At 42.2% G+C, this 26,430-nt stretch overlaps 1 protein-coding gene across 1 annotated transcript; it reads left to right on the forward strand.

The window, feature by feature from the left end:
* Positions 1–8,546: 8,546 nt before the first annotated feature.
* On the forward strand, positions 8,547–21,864 carry LOC138818187 (protein FAM170A-like). Its single transcript, XM_070009143.1, has 9 exons — positions 8,547–8,637; positions 9,380–9,442; positions 14,055–14,150; positions 15,124–15,249; positions 15,762–15,863; positions 17,232–17,366; positions 18,864–18,974; positions 20,270–20,404; positions 21,257–21,864. The coding sequence occupies exons 1-9, from the start codon at positions 8,547–8,549 to the stop codon at positions 21,862–21,864; spliced, it is 1,467 nt and encodes a 488-aa protein (XP_069865244.1).
* Positions 21,865–26,430: the final 4,566 nt, after the last annotated feature.

The following is a 26,430-nucleotide window of genomic DNA, read 5'->3' on the forward strand; positions in this document are numbered from 1 at the left end:
CTTATTCACACACAAAATAAACACAGTAGCTATGTGATTTACTTAATTTTAAGATATTAGGAATCAGTTTCCCTTATGTAGTAGGTGATGGGAAGCTGTGCTATTTTCTTAATTCTTTCTTCCAGTTGCTCTTTCATTTTTTTTTCTCCTACTCCTTCTCTAGAATCATCTTTTACAGTTTTATCAGCCCTACAGAGGGCACATTGGTCATTTTCTGGTCATTTTCAAACAAGTTAGAATTAGAGGATAGGTAGACCTAGAGAAAAAGCAAAAGAAAATTAAAATCTATGAAAGCAATTTGACAGTATCTGAGTTCCAGGGACACTGGGCTTCTATTTCCAAAGCTCAAGTCTCCTAGGTAAACTAAGACCTTTTGGTAACAATGTTATAAACATCTTTGGGGCAAAAGATAACTTTATATATAAACTCCATTTCCTGCAAAACAGAAAAGTTCCTGATTTACTGATTCTTAAGTGAATTTGTTTCTTTGATTGTTATATTGTACAAAGCAACTACACTGTTAAAGGAAAAATATTTCTGAGGATGCAACAAAAATGTCAAAAATAATATTGTACTTTGCGGAGCTAGTAGAAAGGCGACTAGGCAAAGATGCTGGGTCATAAACATGCCCAGTAATGCTTAGCTGGGCATGGTGTGATGCTCCTGTAGTTCAGCACTTGGAAGGCAACGGGAAGGGAATCACTTGGGTCCCGGGATTTAAAGCTACCAGGGAGACAACACAGATACATACACCTTGTTTCAAAAATAGTAAAGTATTTTTAAATTAAATTTAAAACTGCGATCATTTGGGCTTAAGAAATACATGTTGGTGCTGGTGGCTCACGCCTGGAATTCTATATGCTCAGACTTAGAGAATTGAAGTCAACTCTGGGAAGAAAAGTCTGCAAGACTTCATCTCAATTAACAGGCAAAAATTGAGACTGGATCTCTATTTAACTGGACTGGAGGTGTGGCTCATGTGGTAGAGCACCAGCTATGAGCAAGAAAACCCAATGAGAGGAAGATAACCTCTAGCCCCAGTAGCAGGGGAAAATATCTATGAAAAAATGCTTGCAGAAAATAAACCAAACACATCAAATTACATGAACAACTAAACTGTTGAAGAGAAAGTTTCACAGAACCTAATGAAACAACTAGTTTATTGTTACAAAAGAGAAAGGTTATGTTCAACTTGATTCAAACAAAAGGCAGAAGGATTTTTAACTCATGGAAGAGCTAGTAGAAAAACTGTGGACATCAATAATGGAGTTGGTCAATTTGACTAGGTGATTTTGTTAATGGTGGCTTATGGAAGTTAAGCTTATTTTCCATAGCAAAAAGAGATAGGGCACAAAGGCTGTAGTAAAAAATACTAGCCATGAGTTGACACACAAACAGGTAAGTTTACATCCTCATACATCTGTAGACTAAGATGCCCAAGGACACACAAGGGTCAAGCATACTTGGGGCCCCTTTTCTACTTACAGGAGATTGCTTTCTTACTATGTTCTCACCTGACAAAGGGAGAGAGATCTCAGGTGTTTTTTCTTGTACATAAGGATGCAAGTTCTTTTGCATTAGGTCTCCAACTTTATGATCTTGTTAAGAGTCCAGGGTAGTGACATAAGCCTTTAGATATAATCAAGATCCACAATTTAGCCAGTCCATAGCAGTCTTGGGCTACATATCAAGAAGACTCCAGTTCCTTGAGAAAAATATTTTTGAGTTGTAAATGTGGAAAGAAAGTGGAAGATTTTTCATATTAAAGGAGCAGAAAAATAATTCATTATAAAAAGTTTTCTAAAGTTAATGTTCCAAAACAAGGGAGCTTAATAGGTTCTACAGCTGGAAAGAAATCTGTCTCAAATTTAATCAAGCTAAGGGGGACTTCACGGCTGTCTTGATCAGTTAGTGGGACAGCTTGGCTCCCTGTACTCTAAAGATGAAATCCTCAGGCCCTGTGCTAGTGGCTCATGCGTGTAATCTAGCTACTGGGGAAGCTGAGATCTGAAGATCCAAGCTTGAAACAGCCCCAGCCTGGGCCAGAAAGTTTGTGAGGTTCTTATATTCGATGGACAATCAAAAAGTCAGAATTGCAGCTGTATGCGTTGAGCACAGAATTTCAGGGACAGAGCCCAGGCCCTTAATTTAAGCCCCAGGACACACACACACACACACACACACACACACACACACACACACACACACACACACACACACACACACACACACAAAGGAAGGAAGGAAGGAAAGGGAAAGAAAGGAAGGAAGGAGAGAAAGGAAGGAAGGAAGGAAGAAGGGAAGGAAGGAAGGAAGGAAGGGAGGGAGGGAGGGAGGGAGGGAGGGAGGGAGGGAGGAAGGAAGGAAGGAAGGAAGGGAGGGAGGGAGGGAGGGAGGGAGGGAGGGAGGAAGGAAGGAAGGAACGGAGGGAGGGAGGGAGGGAGGGAGGGAGGGAGAGCTGCCACAGGACTCATTCATTGCTGGTCAAGTGGAGCTTACAGTGTTCTACAGATAAGTTGAATTCTTTTTTTGGGGGTGGGGGGGAACCGGTCATGGGGCCTGAACTCTGGGCCTGAGCGCTGTCCCTCAGCTCTTCAGCTCAAGGCTAGTGCTCTACCACTTGAGCCACAGCACCACTTCCGGCTTTTTTCTTTTTGCTTATGTGGTGCTGAGGAATCGAACCCAGGGCCTCAGGCATGCAAGGCAAGCGCTCTACCACTGAGCCACCTTCCCAGCCCAGATAAGTTGAATTCTATCCTAGAGTACAAGACCTATAATGCATAAGTGGTAACGTTTAAATTAACTAACCTAGATTCCTTAGCCAATAATTAAAGGGTGAAGGGAACGGAATAAACATTTAATACCTTCAGTATCTCTTGAACATTTACCATACTTGGCTAGTTATCCTGTTTCTTTTGGTGGGGGAAGGAAAGGGGAGTCTGATAGCATAGCCCCAACAACTCTGGAATAACAAGACATCAGCCCCTTTGCTACCCTGGAATGAAAGAGTCACCACGAAGTGTGTGTACCTGCATGCTGGTGTAAAGAACGGCACGGTGGTACAAAGGAGGCTACTGCGGTGTCTCATTTACATAGCTAGCTTAATGAAATTACCAAGTTTGTATTTCCACTTAAATTATATTTTATTCAGTACATAAGCTAAAATAATCTCACTTCGAAATCATAAGAATTATCTCCTAGGGACCATTTTACTTTATCATTATAAAGAGTCTTCTATTACTGAACATTGCTAGACATTATCTAGTAACAGACAAGATTAGATTTATTCCTAATTTCAGTGGTTCTCACACCTATAATCCTAGCTACTCAGAAGGCTAAAATCTGAGAATCACAATTCAAAGATAGCCCAGGCAGGAAAGTCTGTTAGACTCTTATCTCCAACCTACCACCAAAAAGCCAAAAGGAGCTCTAGTTCAAGTGGTAAAGTGTCTTGAGAGAAAAGGTTAAGGGACAGTTCTCCAGTTCAAGCCTTAGTACTGGCAAAAAAAGAAAACAAAAAACAAAAAAGAAATGTTGCAGCATTCCATTTTTTTTCTTTAGAAAATGAGCCTGAAGAGTCATAAATTGACTCACAACAATGCATTAAGTTTAATGACCAATGCAGTATAAATATATATATAAGTATACTTACAGACATATGCATATGCATAATACATATGTATATGCTTAAATATGCAGATATATATGCTTAAACTCTAGCTGGGTTTAATTTAGTTTTAACTGTATTTTTTTTTTGTCTTTTCTTTTTTGGTACTGGGGATCGAACCCAGGACGTTGCACTTGCTAGGCAAGCGCTTTGCCACTGAGCTACATCCCAGCCCTTAATTTAGTTTTAATTCAATAGTCATGTGACTTATTTTGCTATCACATTTTTAAATTCTGCTATGTTTATCGTTAACTTAAATAATGTACAGACTCTTCAAATACCTCTAGGCTGCAGCAACAGAAGTTAATATTTGTCTTAAGTCATTGGTCCAGCTTGCATGTGAACAGCGGTGAACACAGGGCAAATCTTGTCCACAATCCTATCGTCAGGATTTATCCATGGTATGGCTTGTGTCACTCTCCTTATGTCTAAAACTGAGTAATACCCTAGCCAGACACCTTTCAATTGCTTCCTCCTCTTCACCACATTCATTTATGAGCCTGCCACAGGGGGTACCAGCTGCCTTTTGTTAGAATTTCAATAGATCCTGTGCTGCACATATTTTTTTAAGTAGCATCGCAGATCAAATAATAAATACTGAATTACAGCAAATGGAGTAAATGATGGATTGTCCTGACACTTATGCGATTATTCCTTGTGTTCAGATCGCTCTCAGAGACTTGTCTTGGAGTTGGCTGAAATGCTCAAGAGGAAAAAAACAAGCATCTTAGATTTACAGCTCTTTGTGTAGAGGTGAAACCTGGCCTGCTTCATCACTAAATCCGGGCTGCTCACAGGTCCAGAAGAGCGTTTCAGAACACCTCAGAGCTCTTGATAATAAAGCCTAGTACAATTCCTTACTGTCTTTTGCCTCCTAATAAACTAGCCTACATGAACATGTTATGTTATAGCCTTAAAGAAAATCCAAGAGTCACGGTAAAGAAAATACAAGAAAATCACTTTAAATCAAGACAGTGACACATTGTTAATTGTTTTTTTTTTAATCCTAATTATATTCAACTTTAATTTAGACATACAGAGACTTGGATAAGTCTGGGCATACCCATGGTATAAATATTTGTGCATGCTGGTGCTCTATACAATATAACTAAGGCCTTTAGTGTTTTGTTTTTTACACTTGTTCTTTCCCATATATTACTTTGCTCATGTAACTGTAACCCCTCTGTACAGTATCTTTACAATAATATATCTATATATAATTTAAAAAACCCAAATTTAATTTTAGATGAAAAGCTAACTAGATGAGACATATATGAAATAAGTGATTATGTGACTATCAACTTTCATTATCATGTGTACACATGATCACAGAGGCAGAATGTATGGTAAAGAATGAGTATTAATTGTTTTAATGAGGTACTCCTTACTTTTATAATCATGTGTGTGTGTGTGTGTGTGTGTGTGTGTGTGTGTGTGTGTGCGCGTGCACTCACACATGCACACGTGCGTGCACTCACACACTGTTCCTGGGCTGTTTTGCTCAAAGCTTGCATGCTACCCTTTGAACCATAGCTCCACTTCTGGCTTTTTTGGTAGTTAACTGGAGATAAAAGTCTCACAGACTTTTCTCCCAGTGCTGGCTTTGAACAATGATCTTCAGGTTTCAGCCTCCTAAGTAGCTAGGATTACAGGTGTGAGCCACTGGCTCACAGATAGATAGATAGATAGATAGATAGATAGATAGATAGATAGATAGATAGATAGATAGATAGATAGATAGATAGATAGATAATTTAAAAAATGCTTATAGGGGACAAACAAAGGAGGAAGTAACAATGCTCGATAGGAAATGTACTCATTATCTCACTCATGAACTGTAACCGCTCTGTACAGTATCTTTACAATAATATATATATATATATATATATATATATATATATTAAAAGAATGCTTGTTGATTCTTAGCTTAGAATGCAGTTAAATCTTTGGTCTTACTTAAGATTTGCTGCAGAATTCTGTCCTGGTCTCGGTTCAGCTGCAGAGCTGTGTCCCTGCACACATTTCCATGCAGCCAGGCAGTACTCTGACCATCTCTGCCCCTCATCTTCCATAATGCCTATGGAAGTGTGATAGGAAACAATATGTACTTGGCATGATGGCTGTTGGAGCATTGTGGTCCTCTGCTAAGAATAGCCTAGCCATATTCTAGTCATTACAAATGAGGGAAACCATGCTGCCTGTCATTCTTTGGGCCTGGCTTACTTCACTTAATGTTTTTTCCAAATCTTCCCATTTCCTTATGAATGGGGCATTGCCATTCTTTCTGATGGACCCATAGAATTCCATTGTGTGTGTGTGTGTGTGTGTGTGTGTGTGTGTGTGTGTGTGTGTATCACATTTTCTTGATCCATTCATCCACTGAGGGCACCAGGGTCAATTCCATATCTTGGCTACGGTAAATAATGCTGCAATGAACATGGTTGTGCTGGTGGCTTTAGTGCAGGCTGGTTTGTGGTCATTTTGGTAAATGCCCAGGAGTGGGATTACTGGGTCATAGGGAAGCTCTATGTGGAGTCTTTTGAGGAACATCCATACTGCTTTCCAGAATGAACAAGTTTATACTCCCACCAACAGCATAGTAGCATTCCCTTTTGGCCACATCTCTGAAAGTATCTGATATTATTTGTTTTCTTGATAATGACCATTCTAACTGGGATGAAGTGGAATATCAATGTTGTTTTGATTTGCATTTCTTAGGGCCAGAGATATTGAGCATTTCTTAGTGTGTCTATTGGCTATTCTTATTTCCTCTTCAGAGAAGTCTCTTTTAAGTCTTTAGTCCACTTATTAATGAAGTTGCTTCTTTGCACATTTGTTTTGGGGGTGTTTAAGTTTTTTGGAGCTCTAAGTGAATTTTAGAGATGAGGCCCTTGTATTTGTATAGCTAATGAAGATCTTCTCCTAATCTGTATACTTTTTACCTTGCTGTGTCCTTTGCCATGCAGAAGCTCTGCAGTTTAATGCAACCCTGTTTCTCCAGCTGTTCTTTGGTTTGTTGTGTTTCTGGATCTTTATTTAGAAAGTTCTGACCTGTGCCGAGGAGTTTTCTTCATGTTTCCCCTATCCTATCCCTGTAATCACTATATTTTCCTCTAGGTAAATTCTGTCTTTGAATCTATTTTTGTGTGTAACACTGAATAAATAGACCTCTCCCCACTCCTCACCCCCAAATGTTGACTAATTCCTGGAACCTGGGAATATATTACCTTGCCTGGCAAAATAGACTGTGCACAGAGGACCAAGTCAAGGCTTTTGAGTGTAAGGATGACATTGTGTTATGTGGGTGTGACCAATGAAAACATATCACAATGGTCTTTATGAGAGGCAGGGAAGAGCGGGCAAGTCAAGACCAGGTACACGCAGGACAGCAGATGTGGCAGGCATGTGTTTTTAATAGGAAACAGTGAACAAGGATTGAAGGTACCCTCCGAAACCAGAACATTAAAGGGGCGCTGGTGGTCACGCCTGTAATCCCAGCTACTCAGGAGGCTGAGATCTGGGGATCACAGTTCAAAGCCAGCCCGGGCAGGAAAAGCTGTGAGACTCTTATCTCCAATAAACCACTCAGAAAACCAGCAGTGGCGCTGTGGCTCAAGTGGTAGAGCGCTAGCCTTGAGCTGAAGAGCTGAGGGACAGCGCCCAGGCCCAGAGCGCCAGCCCCACAACCGAAAAAAAAAAAAAAAAAAGATTCTTCCACAGATATTCCTAATATACCAAACCTGCCCATATCTCATTAGGCCTCAGTCCAATATTAGACTCCTGGTAGCTTTGTATAGAAGTGACAAATTCAATAGGACCAGTTTTCTCCCTATATATTTTAATATACCTCTTAAATATGTGTATACATAAATGCTACTAATAAACGCGGATGTGTTATTTTCTGTGGAAAACAGTTGAACGCCTAACCTTCTGGTATACATGTAGCTTCACCATTGGAAAGAACAAGTAGGCAGTTATCCAACATACACAAACCTTCCCTTTAATCCAGACAGTCTACTTCTCTTTCCATACAGTCTACTTCTCTTTTTCTTTCAAGTATAAGATATAAAACAAGTTGGAAGTCTGGAGCTGGTAGCTCATGCCTGTAGCCTTTGTTACACAGGAGGCTCAGATTCAAGGACTGCAGTTTGAAGGCAGTGGGGGCAGGTCAATCAGTCAGATTCTTATCTCCATGTGGAGCTGTGGCTCAAGTGGTAAAACAATAACCTTGAGCCAAAATGCTCAGGGACAGTATCCAGGCCCGGAGATCAAGCCCCAGGACAAATACAAGAATAGATAAAAATAGATAGATAGATAGATAGATAGATAGATAGATAGATAGATAGATAGATAGATAGATAGGCAAGCAGGTCAGATTGATGAGAAGTGGGGACATTTATCAAGATACACTGCACTCACAGACTGACATGTTGAATTGAAACCTCTGTGTGCAACTACCTAAAGATAATATAAACAATAAAAACAATGGGAGTTGGTGATGGGATTTCATGGATAAAGAAAGATTTCTTTTGTTACTCTCTCGTCCCTCGCCCGGTTTCTGAAAGCAGAGCTACCCTGAGCCTGGCCGCCCTTCACACGCGTGGGGCATTGTGACCCTCGGCAGGTCACTGGGAGCCTCTGATGTCATCACCAGGTCATAGACGCTGCTGCAGCCTTGGTGACACGTGGTGTCCCCACACCCTCATTTCGTACTGTCCAGCGGTCAGGACAGCACACTGGCATTTTGAGGAGGTAGCCCCTCCAGAGATTTGTTGTTTGTATTAAACCAGTTGAGTCCATTATTATTAACGCACTCTCTGAGAGCATCGCTCCAGAGAGAAAGCTATCTAGCTTGTGTAACTCTACAAAGAGTTGAACCATGAAGCGAAAACAGAAGAAGAAACACCTGGAAGAAGACCAGTCCTCCCCAGCACCAAAAAGGACAAGAGGTACTTGCACGTTCCCTGAAAGTAGGTTTGCAGGGCATGTCCTGCTGAGAAGGGGAAAAGACCGGATCTCCAGGTGGCCATGAAGGAGGGAAAAGCAGAAGTGGGTTAATGAGGGGAGGAGAGAGGTTTACGCAGGTACACCTGCTCTTTCTGGGGTGGTAGTCTGAGAGAGAAGATTCAGATGACCCACATCTTATTCTCATAACTTGGGGTCCAAACTACCCATGCTAAGGTACTGTAGGTTACTCCGTCACCGAGTGAGGGGTTAAAATTTTCCTTTACAAAAATGACTATTCACTTGACTTCTGAAGGACGCTGAGGGAAAGAATGCTTATTTTTATACATTTTCCAATAGCACTTTAATAGTAAAAAATATAATCTGACAGCCGGGCGCTGGTGGCTCACGCCTGTAATCCTAGCTACTCAGGAGGCTGAGATCTGAGGATCGCGGTTCAAAGCCAGCCCGGGCAGGAGAGACCATGAGACTCCTATCTCCAATAAAAAACCACCAGAAAACCGGAAGTGGCGCTGTAGCTCAAGTGGTAGAGCACTCGCCTTGAGCTGAAGAGCTGAGGGACAGCGCCCAGGCCCAGAGTTCAAGCCCCACGACCGACAAATATATATAATCTGTAGAAGGGGGGAAACACTGAAGAGAAAAAAAGATTTACATTCTGAAAAACTGTTGAAAAACTATTCAGTGATGAGTAGAAAATCCCAAAGAATTAATGTATTCATGAGTTAAAAATTGTTTTCTCTTTCTTAGGGAGAGTCACTATAATAGATGATATTCAGCAGCATTCGGAAGAAATCCTGGCTTCAAATCAAGGTGAGAAAACAATACTCGTTCCTCCCCCTCTCTCATTAGGGCAGGTTCAGAAGAACTACTGAACAGGACACAACATGGAAGCAAGGTTCTGGTTAGCTTGCCCAGTCCAGAAGGAAACCCAAAACACTCCATCTCTCTCTTTCCTTTTCTATTTTTAAGTTTTTGTTGCCACTCCTGGGGCTTGAACTCGGTGCCTGAGCACTGTCCCTGAGCTTTATTGCTCAAGGATTGCACTCTTTGCCTTGAGCCACACCTCTACAAATCTCAGCCTCCTGATTAGCTACGATTACATGTGCCTAGTTCCTTCCTGTATCTTTAATCAGATTAATAATGGAAAAATTCCAAAGGAAAAACATATGAGGAAATGAGATCAAGCCCAGATAGATGAGTGGAGAACAAGATTCTGCTCAGGAGTGAGTGGTGGCATGGAAGAACATGGGAAGCACAGGTCAGCGTGCGCCGCAAGGGAGCATATCAGGTTTGTAAAAGGTGCGTTGAGGCAGGTGCTCAAGAACTGGACTGGAGGTGCACTATAGAGATTTTAGGTCCAAGAACATAGTGTACCTATCTCTTTTCAAGTTCAATGTCCTCACATTCCTCTCTCCCTACACACACCCATCTGCAGCCTCCCAGTCGCTCACTTTCTTATAATCTTCCATGTCCTTGTTCATAATACTCTGACGTACAAAGGACCTCAGTTTATTTCTGCTGTTTAAATGTGTTTGAAGTGTGAATTATACACTTTTTGTGTTAGTCTCCTTCCACTCATCAGTACACATGTGAAATCCATCCATTGTTGCACAGAAGAACTTGTTTTTATCGTTGCCCATGATCCATTATACAAGATTTTGAGGGTGTGGGATCATCTGCTGGACATGGGATTACTTCTATTCTGGATGGAGCTAGGTGATGCTCAGAACATTCTGTGGCATGTACCTTGCTATGCTGACATATTGCTACTTCATGAAAGTACAGAGTTTCTACATCTACACCAGCACTTGAGGAATTTAATCTTTCACACGTTTATCCAAAGCAATCACTTGTTACAAAACTCAATGACTCACTCTGCTTTATGCTGTCATGGAGCCTGTGCTTTCATAATAGAAGACTCAGGGTTTTTCTTTAAACAGTTTGATTTGTGCATCCTTCATGCTTTCTGATCACTTGCTTAGATTTTACAAATACACTAATTGCTTTAGCTGCAAAGCACATAACAATGAGCAACGCGAATAGCCACACATCTCAATCATATGACATGCAGTGATCATACATCTCCACTCATATGACACGCAGTAATCACACATAGAGATGTATCAAACCAACACAAGGACATACACCATACCTATTGCTGCCATTCAGACAGTACTGCTGGATGAGCCTGGTTAACATTTAAAACAAGGACAGAGACATAATATCACAAATACTTCAAAACAAAATTGATTGTTAAGATTCTGAACCTCTGATTTGTGAGATGCAGAAGTGAAAAATCCAGGTTATGCTTTGGAAGATATTGCCCAGGTTCATGAGACAAAAAAAAAAATATCCTTTCAGCTGAAATATTGCATGTGCTAGCTTTCTTTCTATACTCACACATATGATGGTGGAATGGATGGAGCAGATGTAGACAGGTCAGAATACTGGGGTATACCTGGAGTATAACAGCAGTACACTAGTAGTAGTATAACTGGAGTAGTACACCTGAAGTATAATTAGAGTATAGCTGAAGAAGTCCAGCTCTGTATCTCTGCTCTGTCTCTTATAGATCAATTTAGGAACCAGTCATATCCTTCTCTCTTTTTCTCTATAGTTGGGAATATAGGTCTCTTTTTCTTTGTCCGGCCATCAGGAATTCATCACAAATGTTTTCACTTTTTGTAAGGAGAGTAGAAATACTGTCTGGACACATTTTCAGTGAAAAAAGTATGTCAGCGAGAAGGTGGCAGAACTCAGCAAAACAGTGTCTGTACTTCTTGTGTTATCAGTCAAGCCTAAAAAGAGACTATGAAATTAAGATACAGTTGGTAGTACATTTGGGGGAAGTACTTGATCAATATTACCTTTCACAAATGGAGCATAAAAAGGAATGAAGAGACTACTAAATAAAGAGGTAATTCTCTTCACGTTAAATTCTTTGTCACATTACTACAAACACAACCTTTCTAGGCAGTATTTGCCTTTTGAGGCTAGAGAGGAATGGGACCTGGAGATCAGCCCCTGTGATTACTATCCCCCATTGGTTTTTAATTTTAAAACTATTTTTATTATTTTTAAGTAGTTGTGCAGACGCCCTTTAGCAAAGTAGTTTATGAATACAATATAGCTTGCCACAATTCTCAGCATTCTCACAGACCCCTTCCCTACTTCCTCCTCCTCGCCTTTACCTTCCTGGTTTTGATGTGATACATTCTCTCACACAAAGAATCCCACTTTAATGGGATGTTGTGTTTCAATTAAAAGTTTGTCCCAAATTTTTCCAGACTTTACATAATCCCCCAGCCTAGGAACTAGCATCATCCTGCCCACCTGTCACAGGGCCACTTTGTCTTGTGACTACTATCAGAAAAGCTTCTCACATATCCTTTTATATAGCTGGTTAGGCCTCAATGTATGTGATATGAGGTCACGTGGGAGATGTGTAAGCCTATATATAGTCAAAAGTAGCCTGTAATGTCCAGACCGTTACTCATAGCTTCATACAAATGGAGATCTCATTCCTACACACACTAAAGTCAAACATGAGGGAGACGCACACACATGTACACACAAGGCTGTACTCACCAAATGAGACAGAACATGCACACTCAGTTTTAACATCTGTCTCCTGTGGTGCAAAAAGCAAGTTGGATCTATTTTGAGCAGTAAAAGTTTAGTTGCTGAAATTAAGAATTTTCAAAGACTTAAGATGTTTTAAAATATTTTAAGAACTCAAAAAATTAAATCCCCCCAAAACTAATCTTCAAAGAAACAACTGCCTAATAAATAAGTGGGCTAAAGACTTAGAGAAACTTCTTTGAAGAGGAAAGAAGGATGGCCAATAGACACATGAAGAAATGCGCAACCTCCCTAGCCATAAAAAAATGCAAATCAAAACAATATTGAGATTCCACCTCACCCCAGTTAGAATGGCTATAATCAAAAACTCTAATAACAACAGCTGCTGGAGGAGATATGGACAGAAGGGAACCTTACTGCATTGTTGGTGGGAGTGTAAACTTGTTCAACCACTTTGCAAAGTAGTATGGAGGTTCCTCAAAAGACTCCACATAGAGCTCCCGTATGACCCAGCAATCCCACTTTTGGGCATTTACCCAAATGTTCATAAACAAGATCATACTAAAGCTACCAGCAGGACTATGCTTATTGCAGCATTATTTACCATAGCTAAGATATGGAACCAACCCAGATGCCCCTCAGTAGATGAATCAAGAAAGTGTGGTATATATACACAATGGAATTCTATGCCTCCATCAGAAAGAATGACATTGCCCCATTTGTTAGGAAATGGAAAGGCTTGGAAAAAATTATATTAAGTGAAGTAAGCCAGGCCCAAAGAAACATAGGTCCCATGGTTTCTCTTATTTGCAATATCTAGTATATGTCTGAGTCAAGCAGAAAAGGCCAGATAAGTTGATGTTAGGGAAATGAACCCTAAAATATGTATTCAAATGTTTTTTTTTCTTTCATGTGATTGTTCCTAACACATTTATAAGATGATTTCTTTGTTGCTTTGTATGTCCCTCCCCCATGGTATAACCCCTGCTTTCACTGTATTCAATGTTGGTATAATTTGTGGAGGGGAAGGGAAAAAACAAATCATTTAAATAGGGATACAGGTGGACCCATTGCAACTATGAGATGTACAAGTCGTTATGTCAAAAATGAACTTTACAACTTTGGGGTGGAGGGGAGGATTAGGTGAAGGGGTGGGAGAGGATGGGAAGGGATGGGAAGGGGAAACAAAGGAGGAGGCTACAATGCTTGATAAGAAATGTACTCATTATCTCGCCCATGTAATTGTAACCCCTCTGTACAGTATTTTCACAATAAAAAATAATATTTTAAGTAACTAGAATTTGAATAAATGCAACAAATAAATTAAAAAAAATTTTAAATGCAACTACTGAAGTGTTGGTAGTCAATGGTGGGGCTCTTCCTACTGGAGACAAATACTAAAATAAAGTAAGGAAAACTGATGATTTTCATGATGTACTAAAATCTATGTTAGGGTAGGGTCAATTAAAAAGACCAAAAATTATGGTAGGAAAAAGTCACTCAGCCTTAGTAGAGATGAACATCTTAGGACACCACAGAACACTCGGTGGATGGATAAAGGTGGCGGCCACTTTATTCTTTGGATACACAAATGATTATGGACTTGAACATACGTGCCAGGGAAGATTCTGAGCTTCTAATATTCTGCATAAGGCAGCATATACAGCTAGTGGGTATATCACTCTAAGAAATATTTTTTGTCTAGATTTTGAAACTTTGAAGAACATGTTTAAGAATATAATCTTGGTTCAAGATGATATTTGTGTTATTACAGTAGAATTCCTTAGTTTTTCAATGCAAAAGCTAAACCCTGTATCTGACTTTTCTTTTCCTCTTCCAGAAGCTGGACTCTCAGGATTGGCTCCAGCCCATAAAGAGGACACTGATGATTCCATTTATATTCTCTGCGCGTTCCCTGTGGACCAGCCTGTACAAGGTGTGGTGTAAGGGACAGATGTGACAGAATAACAATCTAGAACGGAAGCCACACCCTTTTGCTCGGCACTTGACATATGAACCTTCTCCATGTACTACCCAAGATCCCTTTCTAAAATGTGCCTGTGATTCTGATTTCACTTTAGAGAGATCTAAATAATATGAAAAGGTTAAAATTCCAAAGAAAATTGTGAAGGCAAATTTCCAGAAACGTAATCTGGGGCTAAAGTCAGCTGTGATGCTTTCTCATAAATACCCAGTTGCCAGCACTTATAATTTCCATTTATCTGCTTAGCTGTCTATTAATATACATCAGCGTCTCTGTACATGTATGCATGAATATAAATATACCAACACCAATATTCTTTCATACACTTTCAATCCACATCCATTATTTGCAAAACTTGTCATGAGGAACTCGGGTGACTATTAATTATATCCAAGCTTCAGAAATGACATAGTTTCTAATATTTTCTATGTATCTCTCAAAGTATCATGTATAAGACACTGACAGCTACCACAACAATTTTAAGCTTGTGTGTGTGTGTGTGTGTGTGTGTGTTTGTGTGTGTGTATGCACACATGCATGCTGGGTCTAGGGCTTGAATTCGAAAGCCGAGCTCTGACCTTTACCTTTTTGCTCAAGGTTAGCACTTTACCACTTGGGCCCACACATACAGTTCCTTGTTCTGATGTTGAGAATAGGATCTTGCTAACTCTACCTAAATTCATTTCACCAAAGAGCAGTTTTTCTTACCTCTACCTCCTGAGTGGCTGGAATTACAGGCAAGCACACAAAGGCCTGGATTTGAGTATCTTTTTTTTTTTTTAACCTTTGAGTTGAAGTCATAAAAATCACTTCAGTTGTGATAGTGACAGTATCTGGAACACAAAGTTCACTCATCGTTCTGGTTTTCAGTGAAGCCGCCCCTAGAGGATGCCTTGTTCAAAGTTTTTGTTGTTTGGTTCTCCAGAAGAGCCAACCCTACAAGGGAGAGCTCCTGCCGCTTGTGGTCCAGCGAAGGGAGAAAGTCCATCCAACTCTGTGTATGTCTCCTGCACCTCTTCTCCGAGCCATCTTCCTCCTCCTGAAAGCAAAGGTAGGGCAGAGCACATGAGAGCCTGACCTCCCACGAAGCGCTCACTCAGCCCCACTCGCTCTATTTGCCCTCAAATACTGGAAAGGGCTTCAGGGCTCGGGCTCAGGCTGGGGCCTGGCTGGGGTGCGTGTGGACAATGTCCCTCCAAGCATGAGTGCCAGCGGCTCAGCACGCGCTTCCACGAGTGTTGGGCCTGGGTGGGCGAGGCAGTGGATGCGCTCGGTGATGGAGATGATCAGATGGGAAGAATCTCAGTGCCCAGTCTTGTGTTGTTCTGCTTCGGGGCACCTCTGACTCCCCCCCGCTCTTTCCTTCTGCTCCTTCCCTCTCCCTCGGCTACACATTCCACAGGTGGACACATCGTGCTAAGAAATGTTTTGGGGGGCTGTGAAAAGCAGTTTCAAGAATGTAGTCTTAATACAGATGCCAGTGTTTACTATTTTATAATGGAATTTCTTAATTTTTGAATGCAACGTCCATCCCTATGTCTAATTGTTGTCTTTTCTTTTCAGCGATGTCTCCAATGCCCGGGCCTTCAAGATTGGCTCAGGACTCCATTAAGAAAACAAAATTGATTCTTCCTACTCCACCTGTGGACAGGCCCATTCACAAAGGTGAGGTGTGAGGAGGAGAGACAATAGAATGCCAGCTGCGAGTTCAAACCCAGCTGCTCTGCTCAGCAAATATATACATTATATATAATATATATATAAATGATATAAATGATCTCTCCTCCCAAGGACTGCTGGCCGGGTCCCTTTCAAAGAATATGAATAGGATGATTGAAAAAAAAGATCCAAAAATATCATGAAGGCACCTATCCAAAGGAATTATCTGAGGCAAAGCTATAAAGCCTTTACATAAATATCCAACAAGACAATGCCCAGTTCCTACACTATTCTCAATGTTTTATTATTAGAATATCCAGTCTACTTAACAATCATTCATTTATATTACATCAGCCTCTCTTTCTGTAAATGTATGTATGAATATAACACATCAATATCTTGTCATAAGCCTGCCATCCACATTCATTATTTTGGAACTCTTCCTGAGGATCTTGAACTAATATTAATAATATCCAATCTTCAGAAATGACATCTGGTTCTGTTTCTAGTATTGCATCTCTAAAAACACCATGGGCAAGGATACCTTATGCCACTGACTTCCGGCACATACAATTGTAAAGATAAAATTGTGTGTGTGTGACCGAGCTGGAACTGGAGCTTGAATTCAGAGCTTGGGTGCTGACCCTGAGCAATGTCCTCAAGGGTACCTGAAGGGTAATGGCTTCCACTTGAACAACAGTTCCACCTGCAACTATTTTGGTGTTAATTGGTGATGAGAGTCTCATGGACACTGCATAGGCTGGGTATAAATCACAGTCCTCAGATCTGAGTCTCCTCAAGAGCTAGCATTGCACAAGTCAACCACAGCTGGCTGCCAATGCACACAATATTTTTGATGTGCTCTCTCATGCTCCTCTCTCTCTCTCTCTCTCTCTCTCTCTCTCTCTCTCTCTCTCTCTCTCTCTCTCTCTCTCTCTAAAATGCTGGAGATTGAACTGGGACTTTATCCCTGCTAGAAATCACTCCACAATTAGAGCTGCATCAAGTAACTTTGTGCTTTATTTCATAATGAATTCACAGGTCAGGACTGGGCGAGGACTCCGGTCCTATGTGCTGTCATTTACCTTTCACTCAAGGACCTACACTTCATTTTTGAGATAGCACCTCACTAAATTTATTTGAACTCATGGTCCCAAACACTTGGTCTTCTTGCCTCTACTTCCTAACTTCAGTTCTGCTATTCACCACCAAGCCTGCATCCTAATACCCTCTTGTTTACTTTTGTTTTGGAGTTTTGAAAGTTACCTCAATTGTAGTAGCAATACTACATTAAGCTCATCATCCTTCTGGTTTTGAATGATGCAGACCCTAGATGAGGCTTTGTTTCAAGGTCGGTCTTGTTTCATTCTCCAGAATGGCCAACATTGCAAGGGAACGCTCCTAACATCTACATGACTCATTCAGCTGGAGCAGAGGAAGATTTGTCCAGTTCAGAATATTTCTCCTGCGTCTCTTCCCCAAGCAAGTTTCATCTTATTGGTCAAAAAGGTAGGGCAGAGCAAATGAGAGACCTGCACATGGATGGCAAGCTACACCTGAGCTGCTCACCCAGCTTTCCCAGAGTTCAGGGGCTCGGGCTGGGGCCTGGCGGGGGGTGCATGTGGAGCATGCCCCGCCAGGCATGAGAGCCAGAGAGCGAGCGGCTCAGCACGCGATTCCACGAGCGTTGCGCCAGTGTGGGCAAGGCAGTGGCAGCGCCTGGCGGAGATGATCAGATGAGAAGAATCTCAGTGTGACTCCACTCCTCTTTCCCTCTGCTCCTTCCCTCAGATGATGAATGCATCCCCTCCCTCTGCCATGCGCCACGCTGTCTGCGGGCATTGCATAGCTCAGCCTTGCATTCCCATCCTTGTACTTCCAATCGCCGAGTGTTCATTGATCACACACTGAGACATACCTCATGTCCCCTCAGGAAGTGAGGGAACCGCGTGTTATCAGTCTCTAGATGTATCCAACAAAAGCATAGGTAAAGCTCCGTGGACTCCAGGTGTCCTTGCTTGATGAGGGAGGTACATTACAAAGCTTCAGATTTGAAAACAGAATGTTTGGACTTCAACCTAGCAATGCTGTGGGCTTCATGTTTCTTGGCATGAAGCACCTTTTTGTGTTCACAAATGTTTTAAAGGACTTGACCTTCCATATTTACTTATTAAGCTGGTGAATTCAAAGGTGGACTCTTCTCATGGGAGACAGATATTAACACACATGAGCGAAACTAACAGGATTTTCACAATGCAGCTAAACCTGTGGTAGTGTAGAGTCAGTTAAAAAGCACATACGTGGTGCCAGGAAAACCTTTACAGAATGAATGTAGGAAGAGCAGAGACGGAAATGTGAGGATGGACAAGATGTGTGAGACCGAGGAGGTTGACAACACTTGCTGAGCCAATGGACAGCGGGCTAGGTGGGAGCTGGGGAGCTGGCCGGGGGACTGGGGCTCCGGGGCCATCTAGGTCGGTCGCAGGGCTCAGCCTGCTCCCTCTGGGCGCCTCCATCACCGCCCTGCTCACAGCCTCCAGCACCACACCAAGCTGCAGCCCCCAAAGCCAGAGGAGCACATCTTGGAGAACATTACTGGCAGTACTGAGTGTTTTCTTCTTACACACCCTCTGAGGAATCAGGTCGATTTTCACAGAGTAATCTACAGGCTGGGAGAATCAGGGGGACTGTCATGCGGTAAGCTACAGGTGAAAAACTTTTCCGGTACACCTATTCCTCGTGTACTCTTTGGTTAGGCAGAAATGGTCGTAACACAATGATGGACACTACTCACATGTCAGGAACCATTCTGAGCTACTGATACGCTACATACCTCAGGTGGATACATCATTCTAAGAAATACATTTAATATATCTAGATTTTGGGGCTTTGAAGAGCAGGTTCATGAATATAGTCTTAGTACAGATGCCAGTTTCTTTTTCGATTATAATGGCATCTCTTAATTTTTTAATGCAACCCCCATCCCTGTGTCTTTTTTCTCTTCAGCAATGTCTTCAAAGCCTGGGCCTTCAAGATTGTCTCAAGACTGCATTAAGATAGCAAAGACTTCAAAATCAATTCTCTGTACATCTTCCATGGACAAGCCCATTCACAAAGGTAAGGTGTAAGGAAGGACACAATAGAAGGACAGCTGTGAGTTCAAGCAGCCACTTTGCCTAGCACCTGATATAAATCATCTCGTCTCCCAAGGACTGCCGGGTCTCTTTGAAAAAGGGCACCTGTGCTTCCTACACCCTTTTGAGAGTGTCCCAAAGGGATATGAATATAGGAAGGTCAAAGTCCAACAAAGTTGTGAAGAGGCACATTTCCAGAAAAGGAATCTGAGAAAAGTCTGTGAAGTCTTCACACATAGTTGTCCAACCAAATGATGCCCAGCTTCTAGACAATGCCAAAACTATTATTATATCTATTTGTCCAAATAGGGTTTGTTCATATTACACCAGAATTTCTGTCTATATATATGTATATATGTGAATTTAAATCAAGACAAATCTTTTTTTTATAAACTTGCATTCCATATCTATTATTTGTAAAACTTCTCCTGAGGAACTTGAGCTGACACTAATAATACCCAACCTTTGGAGAAGTTTTGTATGCATCTCTACAAATATTTTGTATAAGATATACTATGCTGCTGCCGTGTACCACATACAATTTTAAAAGCTTATGTATGTGTGTAACGGTCTAGGGCTTGAACTCAGAGCCTGTGCCATTTGTGAGCTTTTTCTGCACAAGGCCAGCACTCTACCACTTGAGTAACAGCTCCCATTCCAGCGTTTTTGGGTACATAATTGAAGAGAAGTGTCTCATGGACATTTCTACCCAGCCTTGTTTTGAACCATGATTCTCAAATCTGAGCCTCCTGGGTAGTAAGGATGACAGGTGGAGTGAACCACAGTGGAATGCACAATGTTAGAACTGGTTTTTTTTTTTGCCTCTCTCTCTCTCTCTCTCTCCCTGTCTCTCTCCCCACTCTGTTTCTTTCATTTTCCTATGGGAGATTGATTCAGGGCCTTATGCATGCTAGAAAAGCACTCCACTACTTGAGCTACCTCAAGTAACTTCTTTTGCTTTATTTATTGATTCATTTCTGTGCCTGTGTTGGGGCTTGAACTCTGGGCCTCCTTGTTTGCTCAAGGCTCACACTCTACTATTTGAGCCACAGATAAACTTCCTTATTTTGCTTTTGAGATAGGGTCTTCCTTACTCTACCTACACCCATTTCCCCAAACCGCTGACCTGGCCTCTGCTTCCTGAGCACCTGCGCACCGAGCCCTACTTCACTTTTGTCTTGGATTCTGGAACGTAGAGTTGGCTCCTCAGCCTGTGTGGGGCGAGGCCAGGCCGAGCGGGGGCTGCAGGTCAACGTTTCATCCTGTCTCCTTCTCCAGAACGACAGCTGTCCCAGGTGACCGCTCTCACCACCCGGGCCGCGTGCAGTCCAGCCGAGGAAGAAAGTTCCTCTGACTCCATCTATTACTCCTGTGTCTCCTCACCAAGCAACTTTCCTCTACTTGATAAGAAACGTAAGTCGGGAACAAGGGTGCCCCTGAGCTTGGCCGGCAAGGTGCAGGTAAGCTGTTCACCTGCTCCACACACCACACTTTCCCCTCCGGGACAGGAAGGGCCTCAGGGCTGCGGGACTGGGTCCTCGCATTGAGCTCCTCCAACGTCCCATGAGAACATGGGCCGGGGCGTGTGCCACCGAGGACAGAGCTGGTCCCAAGAGGTCAGAGCAGTGTCCAGGCCACACACTTTTGTGTTCTTCACGTCAAGTGTGAACCCATCTTCTCTCTCATCCACGGGCCCCATTATCTGTCCACCTTCCATAGATACATGTCCTGCCCCCTCGGCTCTGCATGCTACCATGCTCTAAACATTCATTGAAATATTAACCCAGAAAGTACTTCACATCCCATCACAGAGATAGCCTCCCCTAGCCGGAACCAAACCCCGAGAACTTCATTTCAGATGAACTTTTCTCACAAGCCAGATGCTGTACATCTTTGCACCCACTCTCCCATAAGCTCTTTACCAGGCCCCACACACTGCCTCTGACATCGAAGCCCTAGGCCACGTGGTCCTTAAGAGAAGGTTTGATAGCATTTAGATGTTCGTGAGTGCTGCAAAGCACACCACACAGCACCAGAAATGCTCACCGTACATTGCCCCTGAATGCACTTAGAGCTCAGTGAGTCGCGCTACGCGTGGATTTCCCACGTAACACGCGCCACACACAGCTCTGCCCTCAGATCCGTGCCTGGCCACACAGAGAGGTGTCTTCCTATGCACTTGATTCCCACGTTCTTTTCTAGAAATCCATAAAGTAGCTCAGCATTTCCCATACTTTCAATTTTCCCCGATGCCCTCAACCCAAGGTCCGATGAACCCGGAGTCTTCCTCTGCCTTCCCGCTCAACTATTTTCCGATGAGTCTGGTCGACCATAAGCCATCGACGTCCTCGGCACTGGTGGAGACTGAGAGAGTCATGAAAGTGTACTACATGCACGTCCGCTTGAAGAGGGGCGTGGCTGTCCTGCCAGAGCTGGAAGACCTGGAGCCGCCCAGGAAGAAAAAGATCAAACTGGACAACATTATGTTCCCCGAGAAGATTGCCAGGGAGGTGAGGTACTCCGACGTGGCTACCCACGAGCTGCTGTGTGACAGTGAGGTCAGCGTGGACCAGGAGGCTCAGGAGCGACCAGAGGAGCCCGAGGGCCCCGTCGAGCCTGCGGCTCCCGAGGACAGGTCCAGGCCCCAGACTCCCGAATGGCTGGTGGCCCTGGAGCACGGCTACAGGTGCATGGCCTGCTGCAGGGTCTTCTCCAGTTTGGAGATACTCCAGGACCACGTGGAGCATGGAGTCAGCCAGGGCTTCAGCTGCCATGCCTTCCACTCGGCCTTGGCCTCCCTGAGGAGCAAGAGGAAACACAAAAAGAAGAAGAGAACATCCAAGACACCCGATCGAGACCCCTGCAGTGAATAAGGACCAGCGCTGACAAGCAGCGCGCGAGGAACGCATCCACACCGACTTATACCACGTTTTTGGCCAACTTATACCACATTTTTGGCCGACTTATACCACGTTTATACCATGTTTTTGGCCAACTTATACCACGTTTTTGGCCGACTTCTACCATGTTTTTGGCCTCTAAATGAATCCACCAAGCTAGCTGCCGCTGAGCTTGATCTTCCGGACGTGACCTTTCAACCCAATTTGTTCAGATACCCACCACCGCCACCACTATTTCAACACCACCAGCAGGACCAGAGAACCCCTCCTAACCATCTTCACCGCTTCCTCCAGAAGACACGGTGTCAGACCATGCCAACCAGGAGCAGTATCATACAAGCGAAAAACCAGTGAACACCAGGGCGACACCTTTGCCAGTGGAGTTGCACAGAAACTCCTTAGGAAGGGAAGGCGAGAGCAACTGTGGTGGGTAAACACCTCCAAACTTGGGACTCAATTTCTAAAAGTGCTTCTGACAAACACGACATGCACGATGCCATCCCTTGAGAGATGACAGATTGGCAATGCGTGCTACCCACGCATTGACAGGACAGAAGCAAAGACGGATGAAGCAATCCAATGAGACTAGGCTCGTCCTACCCGAAGAAGCCAACGCTCATGGGAGCCACAGCCCTTTGAGATTTGTTTCTTGACCGGCAGCGATACGTTAAGCTGGACCAAGAAGCAAAATTACACCGTGAAACCTTCAAGCTTAGGAAAAGAAACCATGAGCGACTGCCATGGTTGGAAATTGTCATTGCCTAAGAGACAGGGAAGCTGCCCATGCCTTAATTCCTGTGCTCTTTTTTTTGAACGGTAACTGTTTAAATTGTTCTTTAACCTGAACATCCCACTATTAATAAAATGTTGTTTGTGACCTAATGTGTCTTAATTGATACAAATTGTATTTAACAAGGTAATTTTAATAAATTGGAATGATACATCTCCAAAGAAGTAGCACATTATCATTCTCTGAATTCATAATAAAAAAAAACCATACTTAAGTTCAGTAGGTTCAATGTGTCTGATGGATTAGAAATCTTTATATCTGAAAACAAAAGGGCTGGACTTCGTTACCACCGTGCTGTGGGCTTCACCCCTCCTGGCATTGGTATCTCTGGGCTCTTCCTCAGTTCTCTTATTGAAAACTGAGACAACACTTAAAATGGCAGTGTTTGTGACCACCTACAAAGGGTAAAGTCACCTAATACCCTGGTATTATGTGCTTTGATCCATCTGTAACTTTGATTTTCTACAATTTATGATATGCCTAAGTATACAGTCTACTTTCAGTGAATCTCATGGGATTCCATGAGCTTTGAGAAAGGAGAGTTATGGGGTTTTGGTTTTATTTCTAGGTCCTTGCCTTTGCTAGCCTAGTGCTCTGCCTCTCGAGCCAGGCCACCAGCCTTTTCTTTGGTTATTTTTACACAGAGCCTTGCTTTCTACTCTGGGCTTGCACCTAAGCTACTATACACCTTATTTTAAATAGGCTTGCGGCTGTTGGTGGAATCAGTTGTGACTCCATCTTTCTGTAGAGATGGAGCTTCTCGGTCAGGACTGTCCCGGGACCATCATCATCCTCCCTGATCTCAGCCTCCCCGTAGCTCGGGGTGGTGGGCATCTGCTGCTGCAGCCCAGCTATGGTTCGAAATAAGATCCGGAGATGTTTTTTCTTCCTAGGCTAGCTTGGAACTGTGATCCTCCCATTCCTAGCCTCTCCTATAGCTTAGGAGGCCAAGGCATGAGCCCCCGGCACTCAGATGGGGGAAAAGTGGACGTGTTAATTTTGAAGTAACTCTAGCCTCAGAAGAGTTACTGAAATTCTCCAGGGAGCCTCACATAGCCAATTATCCAGGACTCCTCCCCTGGTGCAAAACAAAGAATTGATTGGAACAATACAATAAATTAAATTTCTTCACGAGTAATTCTTTGACATATATGTGATTTGTATACCCATTGTTAGAATTAAGACACAGAAATACCATCACAATAGTACTTCTCAATGGTCACCACCCTTTCATTCCTCAAAAGCAACTTTTCATTTAAGAATGCTACATAAATAGAATACCATACTGTTTGAAGATTTGTGATAGTATCTCCTTTTAGCAAAGCATAATCTGTCTTGTGATAAATATATCCAAGTTTACTCCACTGCATATCAAAAATGTTACAATGACTCTGTAGATTTTTGCGTAAGGTTTTTTTTTTCCTCTAGGATAAACACCTAGAGCATTAGTACAGTACTTAGTTAAATGTGATTCACATGTTTATCTTCTTACAAACCTCAGGCTGATTTGCATGGTGGCCTTTCTCTTTTATATTTTCAACCACATGCACTAATAAATCTCTTTGGCGCCTCGCCAGCATTTGTTGATCTGGGCATTTGTTTATATTTTCGGCTATGTTAACAGTTTGCAGCTGCATCATGGTTGCTTTGTCTTTTACTAATGTTACTGATGCACTTCTTTCTCCTTCAGAACTAATGTCTACCGAGCTGCATATCCACTGAGACATCGTTCTATTTTGCTATTGGGCTCAACCCCTGAGTTTCCAACATTTACAAGATTCAATTCTGGAATTTCTTTTTTGTATTTTTATTTGTATTTATATATCTCTACTGAGAGTTTCTATTTCTTGGTTGGTTTTGTCCGTCCTAGGACTGGAATAGCTGGCCCCGGGCCTGCTCGGCATGCATGCTCGGCTTTCACACTATCATTTGTTGCACAACACTTCCAGCCCAGATTTTCCTTGGTTTCTCATGATGTTTTCTGACAGATTACCTTCAAGTCACCCTTCTCCTAAATAACTAGGATTACAAGTGTGAATGACTAGGGGTCTCTATTTTTAATAATTTCAATAGTGTTTACATCTTCCTCACAGATGAAAGGTATAGCTGTATTACAGCCTTTATATAAACCTGTCAGCACCTATGATATCATGAGGTAGGCTTTGTGAATTATCCCTTGAGAGGTGATAATGTGTTCCATTTCTATGAGGCAATGTGAGCATTATATCCAGGACATTCTCAATATAATGTACAATTCTGAGTGTTATTAAACTCATATTAAATATATATTGTACTTGCTTTTATGCAGTCAGTCTGACTGGGTTCAAAAAACAAGATACTTTCTTAATGCTATTTTTTTTTTTTTTACTATTCTTGCTTTCAAATTGGTTGATCAATGTCCACTATCTCTGTGGTTTTTATTAACCTTGATCTTACCCATGTGCCTAGAAGAAGCGTAAACATACATTTCTGACACTCATATTCATAAGAATATGATTTTCTACCTCAATTTAGTATAGGAAACGGGAAACTATTAAAATATATTTGGTTTTTTAAGTCTACTACTTTCTACACTGGCTAAGTACAGATTGAGGTAAGTGTAGACAACTATTGTGTGCAGTAATGAGAGACACAGCTGAGGTCACTTTTTGCAGGTAGAAAACCCGCTCCTCATTTATGAAACCATTCTCCCTATTACAATGCTGTAGTTTTGTTCAAATTGTACGACCTCTATTAAAAACTTTACTACTACACTAGTCGCCAGTGGTTCACATCAATAATCCTAGTGATTCAAGAGGCTGAGATCTGAGGATCGCATTTCAAAGCCAGCCCGGGCAGAAAAGTCTGTGAGACTCTTACCTCCAATAGAATACCCAGAAAAAGCCAGAAGCGCTGTGGCTCAAGTGGTACAGTACACAAAGTCTTGAGCACAAAGAAGCTCAGGGCTGCATAATAAGAATCCCAGAAACAGAATAATCACTTTAAAAAGAAATAAAACTTTTAAAATTATGGAAGATCTTACAATTAATAATTAGACCTTTTGGGAAAGAAAAAGCATAGTTATTTCAATAGAGAATTCTACCTTTACTGAGAGTTGGAATCAAAGATAAGGGGCAAAGGGCATATATAAATAATTCCCTGACAGCAGACCCAGATTTGTTTTGTGTTTTGAAAAGCGGCAAACTTTCAACAGAGGAAATAGACTTGGGCAATTCTACATAAGAACCAGACAGCCAGGCAGATAAATCCTCATCTGCACGGGGTACCTAAGCCCTTGATTCAGGCCTCTCTTCTCATTAGAGATGTGTTGCCATCTTTATGTAAGTAAGTTTCACACTTAGGGGGTAAATTTTATGTGCAAGGGATCAAGTAAAGGGAACCCACAAAGTTGGATGCCCAAACTCACTACATGTCATTTTCCTTATGGTTTTTTCACCACTTTAACATGACTATTTTATCATACCAAGTGAATTCTTATACTTTGTTCTCCTACAATGCAGCTACAATTACGAAGTCAGAAAATATATGCTGAGGCAAAGGTCTACGCAACAGCGATACAAGACAATATGCTGGAAATGAACTTTGCAACTTGGGGAGGCTGGGGGAACGGAAAGTGGGAGAAAAATGAGGGCGTTACAAGTCCGACAACAAATGTACTCTCCGCCTTATGTATGTAACTGTGGCCCCTCTGTACATCCCCTTGACAATAAAAAATTTGAAAAGGAAAATATTCACTCAGAAATAAATTA

The sequence above is a fragment of the Dipodomys merriami genome, unplaced genomic scaffold (assembly GCF_024711535.1).
Source record: "Dipodomys merriami isolate MVZ:Mamm:240054 unplaced genomic scaffold, mDipMer1.0.p SCAF_72, whole genome shotgun sequence".
NCBI lineage: Eukaryota > Metazoa > Chordata > Mammalia > Rodentia > Heteromyidae > Dipodomys > Dipodomys merriami.